The 17,489-nt window shown below is 40.1% G+C and overlaps 1 protein-coding gene across 2 annotated transcripts in view; it reads right to left on the bottom strand.

Annotated features, from left to right (window-relative positions):
- The window catches only part of flt1 (fms related receptor tyrosine kinase 1), a 207,279-nt gene that overhangs the window by 183,366 nt on the left and 6,424 nt on the right, over positions 1-17,489 (bottom strand). The window contains exon 1 of one of the 2 annotated variants that reach the window (XM_072577286.1): positions 9,431-9,782. The exons of the other annotated variant lie outside the window; for it this stretch is intronic. Within the exon in view, the coding sequence (XP_072433387.1) occupies positions 9,431-9,491 (61 nt within the window). The 5' untranslated portion in view covers positions 9,492-9,782. Of the gene's footprint in view, positions 1-9,430; positions 9,783-17,489 lie in introns of those variants that run through there. 2 annotated transcript variants of the gene reach the window in all.

Below are 17,489 nucleotides of genomic sequence, written 5' to 3'. Positions count from 1 at the left end.
GGAAGAGGGGCCAGCAAGAGGTCATTGTCCACATTGGAACCAAAGACATAGGAAGGGAAAAGGTTGAGAATCTGAAGGGAGAATACAGAGAGTTAGGCAGGAAGTTAAAAAGGAGGTCCTCGAGAATAGTAATATCTGGATTACTCCTGGTACTACGAGCTAGTCAGGGCAGGAATAGGAGGATAGAGCAGATGAATGCACGGCTGAGGAGCTGGTGCATGGGAGAAGGATTCACATTTTTGGATCATTGGAATCTCTTTTGGGGTAGAAGTGACCTGTACAAGAAGGACAGATGGCACCTAAATTGGAAGGGGATTAATTTACTGGCAGGGAGATTTGCTAGAGCTGCTCGGGATGATTTAAACTAGCAAGATGGGGAAGGTGGGACCTAGGGAGATTGTGAGGAAAGAGATCAATCTGAGACTGGTACAGTTGAGAACAGAAGCAACTCAAACAGTTAGGGCAGGCAGGGACAAGGTACGACTAATAAACTAAACTGCATTTATTTCAATGTAAGGGGCCTAACAGGGAAGGCAGATGAACTCAGGGCATGGTTAGGAACATATCATAGCAGTAAAAGTCATAAGAGGCATGGTATTGGACAAAATAAATTGACATGTTTACAGGATTGGCTAATGGGTAGGGATAATGGGTTCTTTTCCTGTTGATGATCTGTAACCAGTGGGGTTCCACAGGGGTCAGTGTTGGGATTGCAACTCTTTCCAATGCCAACAATGTATATTAATGACTTGGAGGGAAGAGGTTTGCAAACCAAATTTGCAAACAACATGAAAATAGGTGGATAGGCAAATTGCAAGTGGTATACAGTTTACAGAGAGATATTGATAGGTTAAGGAAGTGGGTAAAAAGTTGTCAAATGGAGTACAATGTAGGAAAATGTGAAGTTGTCCATTTTGGAAGGAAGGATAAAAGAACAGAGTATTATTCAAATTGAGAAAAAGTGAAGAAAGCTGCAACACAAAGGGACTTGTGCATAAAACACAGAAACTAGCACACTCGTGCAGCTAGTAATCAGAAAGGCTAATGGAATGTTGGCCCTCACTTCAAGGGGGTTGGAGTATCAGAATAGGGAAGTCTTATTGCAACTGTACAAATTGCTGGTGAGACCATATCTGGAGTACTGTGAGCAGTTTTCGTCCCCTTGGTTAAGAAAGATATTATTTAATTGGAGACAGTTCAGAGAAGATTGCCTAGAATGATCCCTGGTAAAGAGTTGTTGTCTTATGAGCCAAAGCTGAACAGATTGGGACTGTACTAATTGGAATTTAACAGAATGAGAGGTGATCTCATTGAAACATAGATTCTTAAGAGACTTGACAGGATAAATGCTGAGAGGATGTTTCCCCTCATGGTAGAGTCTCAGACCAGATGGCATTGTCTCAGAAAGGGGCACCAATTTAAGACTGAGATGAGGAGAATGTCCCATCTCAGAGGACTGAGAGTCTTTGGAAGTTCTTTCCACAGTTTGATGTGGGGGCAGAGTCCTTGTGCACACTTAAGGCTGGGATATTTAGATTCTTAATCAATAGGTGAATCAAACATTACTGGGAACAGAGTGGAAAATGAACATAAGGAATGTAGGATAGCCACGATCCTACTGAATTGTGGAGTAGGCACGAGCGGACAAACAGCTTTCTCCGGTTCCTATTTCTTACGGTCTTATATAACAAAATTGAACATTCCCCAATATACCTTGTCAAGATTGCAGTTCTACGCAACAGAGCTGCCAACAATGCTGTCAACAATGAATTGGCCTCCTTGTTCCCCAGCTGTATGGAGGTTCTTCCTCAGTAAGGGTGAAGAACTTGAGAACCTCACTCTTTACTTTTGATTATGTACCACTAATGAAATTCTGACCACTGTTTCTAACTGAGGTTCAGATTGGTGAATTGCACCCTGATACCTTCAAATATGGCCTCCTCCTCCCTCTTCCAATAGCTTGTACTGCTTCGTCTTGCCTTTGCCCATTCTCACTATCATGCTGTGTAAAAGAGTAATATAGTATCCTTAAAGGCAAACCTGATTTTTCTTTTAGCACATACAACATCATACCCTGCAGTCTTCAGCAACTTTAAACAACACTGGAAATCAGTAAATACTTCTTATATTAGACAGCAACCAATGAAAATCAGCAGGTGCCACACAAGACCATTTTGAAGGCAAAGAACACTTGCAGTGTTGAAGTTAAGGAGCCAAATTTCACAGCCAGTATTATGAATTATGCTTTCTCTCACCTGCAGAACTCTTACAATGAAAGCTTGAAATGAAAAAGAACTCAATTTCCTAGCAGTGATCTCCTGATCTTTACCTTGATAATCAGTATTGCCCGAGAATAATTCTTGAAAAATTTCCAAAATGTGCAGTTTCTGGTAACTGCTTTCATGTTACCACTATCTACTTCCAAAATGTCCAAATCTCTTGCAAATCCTTTAAAAATGTAAGATGCATACTTTTGGACTGTCTACAATATGTAGTGTCAATTGTTTTCACTCATTTAATGTGTGCTGAAATTTTGTAGAGACTATTTGTGTATTTAGTATATAATCATCATTTTAAGTAGCATTCCTAATAGTACAATTTAAATTAAGTTCAAACTTATTCCAACAAATAAGCTTCGGTCTACTATTAAGTTATTCATCTATGCCACAAAATGACATGAAATGCTATACTTCTTTCAACGTGGTTTAATTATTGTTTTAATAGCGAGGCAAGAAATCAATCAGAACTTTGAAAAGCCTTTTAAACAATTGAGTACAGTCATTGATTACTTAATTAATTATCCTTTGTTCAACAATTTGTAGCTATCCTAGCAATTATTTAATACAATTTATATTCTGTTACACCTTAGAAAATGTTGATGCATATCAATGTATTTCTTATGTAATATGTCAGCAGAAGCATGTTAACTGTGATGAATGGATTCTAAAAGTGTGTTTTTTGTAAATAGAATCCATATACTACATATATTCGCGTGTGCAACTATTTTTTTTACACCAGTACAGTGATGGTCAAAGTTAGAAATCAGCTTAGCTCTATAATTAGTAGCTTTAAGATGACATTTCTACTGTCAATATCTCCAACGGGATAAATTCTACCCTCCTTATTCTTTAACAAGTGTCTTTAAAGGGTCACTGCTTGAAAATACATTGTAATTTATCAACTTGTCTGTCACTAAGAGACCTTCAGGAGCCTACACTGCAATGACCTACACCCAACTGGGACTACTTTTTGTGACTGTGACATTAAAAAAAGGCTGAGAAAAACACAAAAATTTTGAAGACAAATAGATTCCCATATCATATGCTTTTTAAAAGAAAACTTCATGGGCATATTAACTCTTTACTACTCGTGCAAGCCCTTCAGCATATATGCAAAAATACAAATCTTCTCAAAACGAAAATGGTAGGAAAGATTTGTGCAGGGATTCCCTACAAGTGCCACATCATTTGAGAGGGTGGCAAATTGTAAAGTTAGGCAGTTATCCTTAGAATTATAGGTAATATTATTCAATTGCAAATAGGTTCAGAGGGAGGCAATTATATAAGTAAACACTTATTCTTCTAGAAATATACTGTTTTTAAAGGTATCATGGGGCAAGTGATAAAACCATCTTAATTCTCTGTATAGCTATTGGTTTAAAATACACTACAATGTAATCCCAAACTATAGAAAGATAACCACACAATCAGAAATTTCCCTGCCAAAATTCTCATAAATATGGTATCAATGCACATTATTACCTTTTCTGTCAAACTTTGAATTAACTGCAGTAAGCGATGCACTTCTGAGAAGATATTCACTTCCAAATCAGGTTGGCATGTAATTATTTGATTATATGGTGAATTATTGCAGATATGATCAAATCTTCAGAACAGCCTCAATTTTATTAAAAACTATGATTTAGTGAATCACACTGATAAAGGGTGAAAGTTTGTATGGAAGAAAGAATGTAAGTGACTGATGAGACAATTTGCCATCATTCAAAATACACTATTTATTACTGCCTTGCTAACAAATTCATTAAGTAAAAATAACTGGCTTAAATTACAACGTTCATATAATTTTACAATATGTGCAATCTCTGTAAGATACTGATGCTTTTGTCAATCAATGTACTTTGAATCACATTAACGTAGTACTAAAGAAGACAAATCTAATTCACTTTAACAAATCATGATGTGTACAGAGCCCCTGACCTTTAAGATCTAAATAGCCTTCAGCTTGCAATAAAGTTATCAATCATGCCGCAATGGTTTTGCATAGTCCTTCTGCATATATTTCAAGCCTCATTAGCCATTTACTCATGCATTGTCCCATGTATTGTCAAATATAAATCCTTCAGAAATGATAAAGATGAAAAGCTATCAAAGTTATATAACTGATTTAAAAAAGGTGTCTCCATTTACATCTTAGCCTCCATAAACCTAAAAGGCCAACAGGTATATGTTCATTGACACAATGCTACCAAAAATAGGCAAATAAGTATTTATACGCATTATGGTAGCTAGCACCCCTGTAGCTTTGGCTCAAAGCTTTGCAATGGAGTAAGATGAATCCTTCTGAACCACTCAAGAGATATAAAAGAAAGACCTAAGGTCTTAGAACAGAACAATCAGAAGTGAAAAGCAATGATATACATTGACTTACTAAAAAGGCCCTTTTACATAGTGTGAAGTTTTTAGATGCAGTGACCTCCAATTTAGGGTAAATGTTGATAAGTTTGAACAACATGCTGCAGCTCTATGTATAATAAAGCCAAAAAAAGGACATACAAATTTTGGCGATTGTCACTCACACTAGTTAAGTGCAGTATCTCGCATGCAGGGAAATGCTGAAAGGAAAACACACTAAACTCTGAGTAAATATTAAGAATGTCCATTTTAAATTAACTTATTTGTTGTATAATCAGCATGGAACCAATTGTTTGCCTTAATCCGTTTTGCCTGGGTCCACTTGATTACTACAATGGAACTGAGGAAGAGTAAAAGTGTGTTTTATTACTGTCGTGACTATGCTGATCAATCACTCATTAATTTACCAAGATTTTGCTCTCAGACAACTAAACAATGCTCCCGCTGTGACTGTGCTTCAGAATGGAGACTGTGGCTCCGCGTTTCCTGGTTCCAAAGTAAAGTTTCTCTTCTTCCTTTTGTTAAAGTTCATTATGACACTATGCATTTTAAGATGAATGGTGGAAGTGCCACTATAGCAAAAAGTGTTGCAGCAAATAAAATGTTGGAGCTATTATTTGAATATTGAATTTGTAATACTAAAATGTAAAAGCTGAACGTTGACTTATCAAAAAAGGAGCTTTCAGATCATTACTGGTCAGCTAGAGATTTGCTTTCATCTAATTGATGATCCCAAGAAGTGATTTAAGATGTTCGGTTGTGAAGGACAATCCTACAGCCAAAAATGTCAAATTTATCGAAAAAAATGTAGTTTCTTCTTTCATAATCAGCACTTGTCTTCGGTTGTGATAGCGAATTATGCGATCACAATGGCATTGCGAAATGAAAATACCTTCTTTAATGTAGGGCAGTTACTATCTTTGAACAATCGTTATTTAATTATATGTTTCGCCGCTCAGTATCCGACCTGCCTTCATTCCTCGATGCAGTTAATACAATCACTTTTGCATTTGTAGCCCAAGTTATTGGAGGAAAACGGTTCTCACAGGCCCCCTTGAGGAAACCCTTGCACATTGCCTGAGTTTGTAAGTATAAACTCATAGCGTCATACCTGGTTCAAAGCACATTTAGGTTTTAGCGACATTTTAGAAAATTTGATGCAGAATTATTAGAACGTTCTAGTGGTCCTGAAAGATCAATTCGCAACCAAAGCAGCACAAATTAGATTCCGACAGTCAGGGATAGATTCTGCACTGTGGCTAATTTTATAGACACGCCGAAACTTACTGAACTTAGTGCTTTATTTTCCATTTTCATTACTGAAGCATAAATATGTTATGCGCATGAAATTACATTTTATGAACGTTCATATTGTTCCCAGACCCCTGCGCTAAGAAACTTAACCAACATACAGAAAATACATTACAGTAACATTACTATACTCCCTGTATAAATTATCACAAAATGCCAACATTCTATTTATTCAAGTTATGAGTTTGTTCATTCGTGTATTTAGTTTAGTTCCACTTTACTCCAATACAAAATAATACAAAGTGGATTCAATTGGAATTAACGCATTTTATAGAAGAATCAGGGGATTGTTCGGGTGGAGAAAGACGCTGTTCCGCACATCGTGCCCGCAAAAGCTATTCAAACGAGGAGCAGTACCGAGCTGCAATTTGAAACATAAACAGGTCTGGCAGCATCTGTGAACGTTTCGGGTCCAGTGACCACTAATTCTGATTTCTGTCCACAGATGCTGCAAGACCTGCTGATATTTTCCATCGATTATGTTTTTGCTTCAGATTTCCAGCATCCGCTGGATTTTTTTTTGCCAACCTCCAATCTCTTGCTTTTTCTCCGTACCCTTGCAAATTATTTCTATCCAAACGATTGTGCAATGCCGTCTTGAATGCTTCAGTTGGACCTAATTGCCCCATACATCCAGGCTGATTTTTGCAAAGCACTTTAAATCGGAGTTATAGAGGTCAAAACGGAAAAATGCTCTTCGACCCATCGAATCTAAGCCTGTCAAAACAACCCACCTAACTATTCTAATTCCACATTCCAGCACTTGGCCCATGCCCTTGGATGCCTTGGTATCTTCCGTGCAGATCTAAATACTTCTTCAATGTTATGAAGGTTTCTGCCTCTTCCACCCTTACAAGCACTGAGTTCCAAATTTCAACCACTCTCTGGGTGAAAATGTTTTTCCTCACATTAAATCCTTAAACCTACGCCCTCCAGTTCTTGAACCTTTTACTAACAAGTACAGTTTCTTCCGATCTATTCTATCAAACACGCTCATAGAGGAGTCATAGAGCGCGGAAACAGACCATTCGGTCCAACCAGTCCATTCTGACCATAGTCCCAAAATAAACTAGTCCCACCTGTCTATGCTTGGCCTATATTCCTCCAAACATTTCTTATTCGTGTAAATGATTTTGAAACGCTCTGTCAAATCTTCTCTCAGCCTTTCTCTTCAAAGAGAAACGTCCTAACGTCTTGGATTTATCCTCATAACTGAAATCAAACATTGGCAGCGGGTCTGGAATTGCTAGTCCAGTGGTATTAACATCAAAACATAGATTCCCATTTCCTTCCTTGCCATGTCTGAACCAAATAAAATCATTCAGGAAGAAGCGCTGAAGAAAGACATTTACTGATTTCTTATTTTAAGTTGATCGCTGTATTAATATACTTTATTTTCTTTATGAGGGATGTAAGCGTTACATATTACTGGTGAACCCTGTACATAACTCACATTTTATTCTATCACGGTATTACAACTCAAGCTGTACTTAGTAAAGCATTTTTATTGATGTCACATAGCTGCCGGAATCATGATTGGTTTTTTTTTAGACTTTACATTAATTTGGTGCGAATATGACCTGGGCCAACTGTCCATCTTCCATTCATTCTATTTCCTGCCTACTTCGTGCCTAAGGTCATGCACAGGCAGTTCTCTCAATGTGGACCACCTGAGCTGTGCCCGAGCATTCAACAGCTACAAAAGGAGCTGCGGTAGGTTGGCTTTGAAACGACCATGAAGAGGGCGTGAGGACGAGCTACTGAGCACCTCCTGCCTTCGTGCGGGGCAGAACCGCGCCGCTTCTTCAACCCGCCCCCAGCGCCACCCCTACCCCCCATCACACTGCTCCAGAAAGGTTTGTGCTTTCTCTCAGTAGTCCAGGCGGGAGGTTCTGTGAACCTGCCTAATTACATCGATTCCACAGTCTGTGAGGTCAGTTACGTTACCGAAAAGTTAAAAAAAAACAGAACATGCAGAAAATACACAACAGGTCAGGCATTATGTGTCTTCATTTCAGACAGCTTTTCGTTAGAAGTTTCGAATTGTGAACTCTTAAGTGAAATCACTGACGCAAATAACGAAAATACACAGAATCCCTACAGGCCATTCGGCCCCTCGATCCACATCGACCCTCCGAAGAGCACTCCACCCAAATCCACCCCATCCCGGTTACCCTGCATTTCCCACGGCCAACCCACCTTGCCCATCCCTAGACATTACAGGGCAATTTAGCAAGGTCAATCCACCTAGCCTGTAACATCTTCGGACTGTGGGAAGAAACCGGAGCAACCGGAGGAAACCCGCGCACACACGGGGAAAATGTGCAAGTTTGCCCGTGACTGGCATGGAACCCGAGTCCCAGGCGCTGTGAGGCAGCAGTGCTAACCATTGAGCCACCCCAATCCCACAGTTACATGTGCACTATTGCTCATGTGAGAGATTAGGAATCATTAATTTATTTCCCACATTGTCGAATTACAAGGGTGTCAGGACAAATACCAAAGATTCTATGCTCCGCTTTATCTGCAATCCCGTTTTCAGAAAGTGGGAGCTACGTTTGCAAACTGATGGAGCTGTCCATCATCTCCGAAAATGGAGCGAGATTCGCTATGCCACAATCCAGCGCATGTGAATGATTAAAAGAGTCAAGAGAAAGCCCGAAAGAAAACTGCTGCCTCTGCTGGAATCGCAAATCAACGTACGACCTTTAGAAACGCAGACAGCGAACCTGGAGGTGACGCGAGTGGGGAACAGCATTGAGCTCCCCAGAAGGGAATTTGAGAACGACAGTCCTGGATCACTGCACTGACATTATTTCCAAAATCACACCCACTGTCCTCTTGTTGCTCCGCAGCAACCCGGAGTGGCCTGCTCTATCTCAGGTACTCTAACAGGAAATCAAACAATGCGCAAGCGTGGCATTTGTCTCTTTTCGCACACTGCCACTGAGGAAATGTAATCTCGAATTCAGAACGGGTCACAGGGGAATGAAGGGCACCTACTGCGCTCCTTGTTTATTTCATTGTTATAATTAACCTTTACCTTGTTGGATACAATTCGGGAAGATCTTTTTCTTAAAACAGGCTACTGTCGCGAGATGGATTGCTTTCCCAGAACAGCTTCTTCGTAAATTCAAAACTGGTTTAGCTAACTCATTCCCTTTTTCAGGAGGATACTCACACCTCCAACACCTCCAACACTCACAGCTTTCACTTCCAGCAAGTGATGGTTCGCCGGAAACCGTGGGGACATCCCGCTGAAGATGAAGCAATCAGTTCTCTGTAACCAGTGTGAATCAGAATGAATCCTTTCAATAAATGAATAGTTGGTTAAACATTTGGCTAAAGCGCCTAAAGACAAGACAATCGATTTGCAATATGCCAGAAGAAACTACAAATCTTCTTTCTCTTTACGGTTGCCATGGTTTTTAGAATTTGTAGAATGTGTAAAATCGAATATTACTTACGCGCTGCAGTTATATTTTCAATCTGGCTATACAGTATAAATGCTATTAAAATGTAAGACATCTTGAAGTGAAGCAAGTGCCGTGTTCTTGTTCAGCGCGGAATGATGGACGCTTTCGTGAATGAAGACGGCTTTTCTCCAGATGCTATGAACGTATCGGTTCTCTATGTCAGCCCAATGTTGTCACACAGACAGCTCCAATGTGAAGCCCTCTACATGTTCAGTACCAACACTGCCCGACTTCAGTAAAGCCGTGCCCTTCAGGCAAACCAGCGCAAGTTTCACAAATCACTGGATGTTAATAATAAATCTCAGCCCATGAATAATGTATCCAATACAATTCAGATAAGACTACACTCCGGTCATTTCTACTGTGTATTCAGTGTCCGGTGTTTTTATACCACTCCGGTGAACTCCCCTCGGAAATGTTACACCCCAGTGACGTTGCAGGAATCTTGGCAGACAGACTGCCTTCCAGAATCTGGTCCTGTCCACTACCAGTTTCTTTCTCTCTGTACGAATTAATTTCAAATTAGTCAGCCAGTTTGGTAACGTTACAAACTGCGGAATTCGCTTAACTGTTCTGAAAAAAAACGGCATCGCCTGTCATCTATATTCTCAATTGATAGAAAACTAACATCGGACAATTATAGAAAAACTTTACAGTTTTCTCGCTGAATCAGTCAAAATAGAAGTTTCAGAAGTGGGGGGAACACCAATGATATTATTTTGATTTGCAACCCCTCCGCCACCATGATTTTGTAAAACAGGACCACCAGAGTGGGTCTAACAGTAGTGGTTCATGTGGATAAAAATGAGCTTTTGTGTCTTATAAAGCTACCCACATCCACACACCCCCATAGTCGCTTATTCCTGTTTCCAAAACTGACCACCAACATCTGATCAGTTTGTCACCCACACTTAAAACATTGAAGCACCTCCAATTCCAGCAATAACCGATTTCCAGCAGATATTCGCTGCAATCCTGCCATTGCCCAGCATTCAAGATTATGAATTAATTCACCGAGTTTGTTATAAATATCCATTTTTATGCCCAACACATGAACAGTTGGACACACATTTGGCTAAAGCCCTGTACGATGAGTCACTTTGTTTCTGGCTTGATGTCGTGATAGATGTCACGCTGGGAGCAGAGTGTAATTTCGATTTAGAGGTAATGGACACGTTTTGTTGTGTGTTTCCTCATGTGCTTGATTTTCCTGTCGGAACTTTTGCCATTCTCACGGTTGGCAGGAAGGAAACAACCTTATTTGCGTGTTGAGAAGCATTTAAACATTACACAAATGGGGATGGGAGGTCTTGAGGAAGCTGCTACACATATCAGATATCTAACGCTCAAGTAATCACAAGTTGAACCCGATGTGACACATATTTTTACACCACGTTTTCTACTCAGAATAAGCCTTTAACCCATTGGACTGGCTTTGAGTTGATGCAAACCAAAGTAGAAAAGATGCCTTTAAGGATTTTGCCACGAGAAGTTGAGACTGCGCTGCTTTCCCCAGAATGTATTTTCTGTCCCGCGCGCTTGCCTTTCGGGCGCTGACGGGTTTCCAGCTGGTCATCACATTGAGCTTATAATACTGCGCTGCAAATACACAATAAGGGACGCTGAACGCTGGGCCTATCTCTTGTTTGCTTTAAATAGGGTCAAGATTCTACTGGGGCTCACCGTTAAGAACTTAAGAACATTAAATACAAGATCATAAAATCAAAAGAAGGGATCTATGACTGCACAATGTTTAGCAGCCAAGAAGGAAGCAGTGTGGATGTCCACATGCAGGAAGATCTGGACCACTTTCAGGCTTGGGCAGATATGTAGCAAGTTACATTCCTAACACTCAATGACTCTCTTCAACAGAAGAGATTTTATCTTGACGTTCCATGGCATCACCACTGAATCCCACCCACACTGACATCCCAGGAGATACCATTAACCAGAAACTGAACTACACTGGACTAGCCATATAAATACTGTGGCTACAACTGCAGGCCAGAGGCAGGGAACTCTGTGATTAATTCTGGCAATTAATCAGAGTCAGGGCAAGTTATCATGGGGAACAATTGGTTCTGCCTTCACAAAGTAAGACAAATCATATCCCAACACGTCAGGCAATGCAGGCTCCAGTCAGAAGGAGAAGCTGAAGGAAGCCACTGTTAGTAGGGAATTGGTGTTGGGGAAATGTATAGGATCAAAGGCTAATAAATTCCCAGACCTTGATAAGTACCAGTGTATTTAAGGAATGATCTTGGAAATAGTTGATGCTTTGGTGATCATTTTGACTCTGACACAGTTTCAGTGTATTGGGAACAGCTAATGTAACCACACTATTTAGAAAAGGAGGTAGAGAGAAAATAGGGAATTGAAGACCAGTCAGCCGGACATCGATAATGGGGAGAATGTTACAGACTATTCCAAAAGACTTAGTAGCGGAGCACTTGTAAAACTGTGACAGGAGCAGACAGACTCAGCATGGATCTATGAAAGTGAAAACGCTTCAAAGATATAACTAGTAAAATTGATAAGAGGATCCAGTGGATGTGGTTTACTTGGACTTTCAGAATGTTTTTGATAAGGTCCCACATAAGAGATTAATATGTACAAATAAAGCATTTGGGATTGGGATAGTGTACTGGCATATATAGAGAACTGGAAGGCTGACAGGTAAGAAAGGGTTGGGAATAAAAGGATCTTTTTCCAAATAGTAGACACTGCCAAGCCAGATATCACAGGAATCAGTGATTGGGCCTGAGCTATTAACATTATGTATTCATGATTTAGATGAGGAAACTAAATGTAATATCTCCAAGTTTGTAGACTACACATAGCTGAGTGGGACAGTGAGCTGTGAGAAGAGTGCTGAGATTCAGTGTGATTTGGACAATACGTCCAATTGTAGCAATGTGTACCATCTACATGATGCACTTCAGTAACTCACCAAGCTTTCTTCAGTAACTGCACATTCCAATCTAGCACCTCTAGCAGCTACAAGGACAAGAACAAAAAACAAAGCCTGAGCTAATCCAAATCTTTTGTCCAAACCTGTCACCCAATTCCTAAGCATCTCTATCCCTCTGCTCCCCACCTACTCATGCATCTGTCCAGACGCATCTTAAATGAATCTACTGTGCCTGCCTCTACCACCTGTGCTGGCAACACATTCCAGACACCCACCACCCTCTGTGTAAAGTACTTGCCATGTGTATCCCCCTTAAACTTTTCACCTCTCACCTTGAAAGTGTGACTTCTCGTTATTGAATCCTTCAACCTGGGAAAAAGCTTATTTCTATCTACCCCGTTTACACTCTTCATGATTTTGTAAACCTCAATCAAGTCCCCTCTCAATCTCCTTTTTTCTAATGAAAACAAACCTAACCTCCCAACCTTTCTTCATAGCTGGCACCTTCCATACCAGGTAACATCCTCGTAAACCTTCTCTGCACCCTCTCCAAAGCGTCCACATCCTTCTGGTAATGTGGCGACCAGAACTGTACACAGTATTCTAAATGTGGCTGAACTAATGTCCTGTACAATTTTAACATGACCTGCCAGCTCTTACACTCAATACCCTGTCCAATGAAGGCAAGCAAACCGTATGTCTTCTTGACCACTCTAGCCACTTGTGCAGGAACCTTCAGGATTCAATGGACCTGCACTCCCAGATCTCTCTGCCCATCAACTTTTCCCAAGGCTCTTCCATTCATTGTATAATTTGCTCTAGAATTAGACTTGCCTAAATGCATCACCTGATATTTGTCTGGATTGAACTCCATCTGCCACTTTTCCGCCCAACTCTCCAGTCTATCTATATTCTCCTGTAGTCTTTGACAGTCCCTTGTGCTTTCTGCTACTCCACAAATCTTCATGTCATCTGCAAATTTGCTGATCATACCAACATGCCCTCTTCCAGATCATTTATGTATATCACAAACAACAGTGGCCCAAACACCAACCACTGCGGAACACCACTGGTCACCTTTCTTCGTTTCAAGAAACTCCCTTCAATTACTACTCTCTGTCTCTTGTTGCTCAACCAGTTCTTTATCCACCTAGCTAGAACACTCTGCACACCATGTGACTTCACTTTCTCTATTAATTTACCATGGGGAACCTTATCAAATGCCTTAATAAAGTCCATGTATATGACATCTACAGCCCTTCCTTCATCTTTCAACTTGGTCATTTCCTCGAAGAACTCTATTAAGTTGGTATGGCACAATCTCCCCCGCATAAAACCATGTTGCCTATCACTGATTAGCCCATTCTTTTATAAATATAAATAGATCCTATCCCTCAGTACCTTCTCCAGCAACTTTCCCACCACTGACAACAGGGTCACTGGTCTGTAGTTACCTGGAATATCCCTACTACCCTTCTTATACAGGGGAACAACATGAGCAACCTTCCAGTCCTCCGGCACCTCACTTGTGTTTAAGGATGCCACAAAGATATCTGTCAGGGCCCCAGCTATTCCCTCTCTCGCCTCCCTTAGCAACCTGGGATAGATCCCATCCGGTCCTGGGAATTTGTCCACCTTAATAACCTCTAGCCTACCCAACACATCTTCCCTACTTATGTCAATGTGATCCAGACTAATCAAACTTCTATCTCTAGTCTCAACATTCATCATGTTCCTCTCCTCAGTGAACACTGATGCAAAGTAATCATTCAGAAGCTCACCCATTCTCTCAGGTTCGACACACAGCCTTCCTTCATTATCTTTTATTGGACCAATCATTTCTCTAGTTATCCGCTTGCTTCTTATATTAAAATAAAATGCTTTGGGATTCTCCTTAATTCTGCTTGCTGAAGCTATTTCATGACCCCTTTTAGCCCTCTTGATTCCTCCTTTAAGACTGGTCCTACTCTTCCGATATTCATCCAGGGCCAATTCTGTTCTTCGCTGCCTGAGCCTTAAGGATGCTTCCCTTTTCCTCTTGGCTAGTCGTACGATTTCTCCTGTCGTCCACGGTTCACGAATCTTGCCTTCAAAGGGACATGCCTATCCTGCACTATCTTTAAACTATTTTTGAAAGCCTCCTACATATCAAATGTGGACTTCTCTTCAAATAGCTGTGTCCAATCTACATTTCCCAGCTCCTGCCTAACTTTGATATAATTGGCCTTGGCCCAGTTTAGTACCCTTCCCTTAGGATCTTTGTCTACGAGTATTCTAAAACTTACAGAATTGTGGTAATTGTTCCCAAAGACAAGGGCAGAAGATGCATGGGAAAACCATCATCTGAATGTTCTCATTCAAGTCACACCACATCCTTGCTTGGAATTACATCACCATCCCTTCACTTTCACTCGGCCAGCATCTTAAAACACCCTTTCTTGTAGCACTTTAGATGTCCCTACATCTCATATACTGTTCAAGAAGGTGGTTCACCAGTACCTTCTTTAAGGGCATTTGAAATGGAAAATAAATGAATGATGCCCACAAATCGTCAAAGAATGAAAAAAAGAGTGGCTGTTCTGCCCCTCAATATGTTCATGGCTGATCTTAGAGCTTCACCCCATGTTTCTTGATTCTCTGTGAAACAAATTAAAATCCATCTGAGCCTTAAATATATTCAATAATGGGACATTTACAACCCTCTGGGGTTGAGGATTCCAAAGATTCATAATCTTTTGAATGAAGACATGTCTTAATCACAATCTAAAATGATCCACTCTTTCCTCTGAAACTGTCCACCCTTGTTCTAGATTCCCCAGCCAGGAGAAACAACCATTCAGTCTCTACATTGTCAAACATTCCTTTCAAACCCAAGATCATTCTGTCTCAAAGGACAAGGTTAGCAGATACATAGGTACATGTTTTGCTCTAAGCCACTCACTATTCTGATTTGGAAATATGTGGTCTCACCAAATCCCTGTGCAATTGCAGCAAGACATGCTAATGTATAAAATCCAACTCCATGAGCTCTTATCTTGCACATACACTTTTTATGGGGCATCTTACTGAATGCCTTTTGAAATTCAAGTATACTACATGAACTGCTTCCCCTACTACTTACATTGTCAAAAAATAATGAGTCTGTAAAACTAAGGTCTCCAAAACAGTTTTCACGATGTTAGTTGAGAGAAAAATATTGGCAAATACAACAGTATTCTTCTTCAAAGTAGTGCCTTGGAATCTTTTGTGTCCATCTGAGAGGGCAGGCAGGACCCTTGATTTAATGCCCCTTCTGAAAGACATAAGTGAATCTTTTTTGATCGCACTCCTGGACTTTTGAGTCTAGATATTAATTATTCCTGTGTAAAAAAGAGTTTCCTCATATTACTGTTGCTCTTTTGTCTATCAGCTTAGTGTCCTCTGACTCTCAAGCTTCTGCCAATTAATTAGTTTCTCTCGATCTATTGCCTAATCTGCTCCCAAGTCATTTTGAACACCTATCAAACCTCCTCTCAACTTTTATTTTAAAAGAGAAAAACATTTGCTTCTCCAATCTGTCAATGTACCTGAAATTCTTAATGCTTGAACCATTTATTTTCACTACTTCTCTAAGACTATCATCTTTTCTTCCTAGAACTGGACCCAATACATCAGTTAGGCTCATTATAACTTCCTTTCACATACTTATCAATGTCTCAATTTATGAAGTATATAGGTCCATATACAGCTACGCACTTTCTCTTCATGTCTCATCATCTTCAACATACCCCTTTGTTTAGACTGGCTGGGAAAAGGCTCGCTTGTCTTCCAGTTTCCAATTCAAGGGTTAACATCCAAAATGTAAAGCTGTCTTTTCTCTTTATCTAAGTGACTGGATCACATTAGGAGAGTGACAAATAAAATATAGTTATTTGAGACCTTTAATCATGGGCAAGGAAGACATAAACAATTAGCAAAATCCCTTCATTCGGTAAGCTGTGATTAATAATTGCCTAGTTCCATGTGTGTGAAAAAAGTGCTGTAGTAAGGAAAGACAATAATATGAGAATAGATTATACATGAAGTGAATGCACAAACAATTAATGTATTTTTAAAAACAGAATCTATGATTCACAGAAAAAAGGGGACATTGATGAGAGTAAACCACTGTCCACAGTTGTTCCATGACTGGCACAATTCAAGTTGAACTCACTGATAACTACATTATGTGCTGAAGTGCTTAAGGCATGATAATGTTGATGTAATGTAGAAGTTACATCATACTAAACAAAGTATAACTTCAGCAAAACATATTAGAAAACGGTATCAACAAGATTAACTAGGATTTGGAAGTACTGGACTTTTCACCATATGATGCACGCTGAATGAACTGTGATTGGGTAGAATTCATGTACATAGCATAGAGTCATAGAGGTCTAGAGTACAGAAAAAGGGCCTTTGGCCTGAGTCTGCACTGGCCAAAAATTACCACCTAACCATTCTAACCCCACTTTCTGGGACTTGACCCATAGCCTAGTATGCCTTGGTATCGCAAGTGCAGACCTAAATATTTCTTCAACGTTCTGAGGGATTCTGCCTACATCACCCTTACAGGAACTGAGTTGCAGATTCCCACCACCCTTTGGGTGAAAAATGTGTTTCCTTATATCCCCTCTTGACCTTCTGCCCTTTCCCTTAAATGTATGACCCCAGTCATCAATCCCTCCACCAAGTGAAACAGTTTATTTCTGTCTACCCCAAAAATGCCTCTCATAATTTTATGCATCTCAATCATGTTCCACTCACTCCCCCCGATTCCTCTACTCCAAGGAAAACAATCCTACTGCATTCAATCTCTCTTCATAACTAAAACTCTCCAGCTCAGGCAACATTCTGATAAATCTCCTCTGCACCCTTTCCAGTACAACTACATCACTCCTATAATATAGATTTCAGAACTGCACACAATATTCTAGCTATGATGTAACCAATTTTTTCGCAGTTCCAGCATAACCCCCTGCTATAAAACTCTATGCCTCGGCTCATAGAGGCAAATAATCCAAATGCCTTTTTAACCATTTTAAGTACCTGTCCAGTTGCCTTAAGGGACTTTGGACATGCACACCAAGGTTTCTTTGATCCTCGGTGCTTCCTAGAGTC

This window comes from Chiloscyllium punctatum, chromosome 9 (genome assembly GCF_047496795.1).
Source record: "Chiloscyllium punctatum isolate Juve2018m chromosome 9, sChiPun1.3, whole genome shotgun sequence".
Lineage (NCBI taxonomy): Eukaryota > Metazoa > Chordata > Chondrichthyes > Orectolobiformes > Hemiscylliidae > Chiloscyllium > Chiloscyllium punctatum.
Note: the sequence above shows the minus strand (reverse complement) of the source record. Positions and strands in the feature narration are given on the sequence as shown.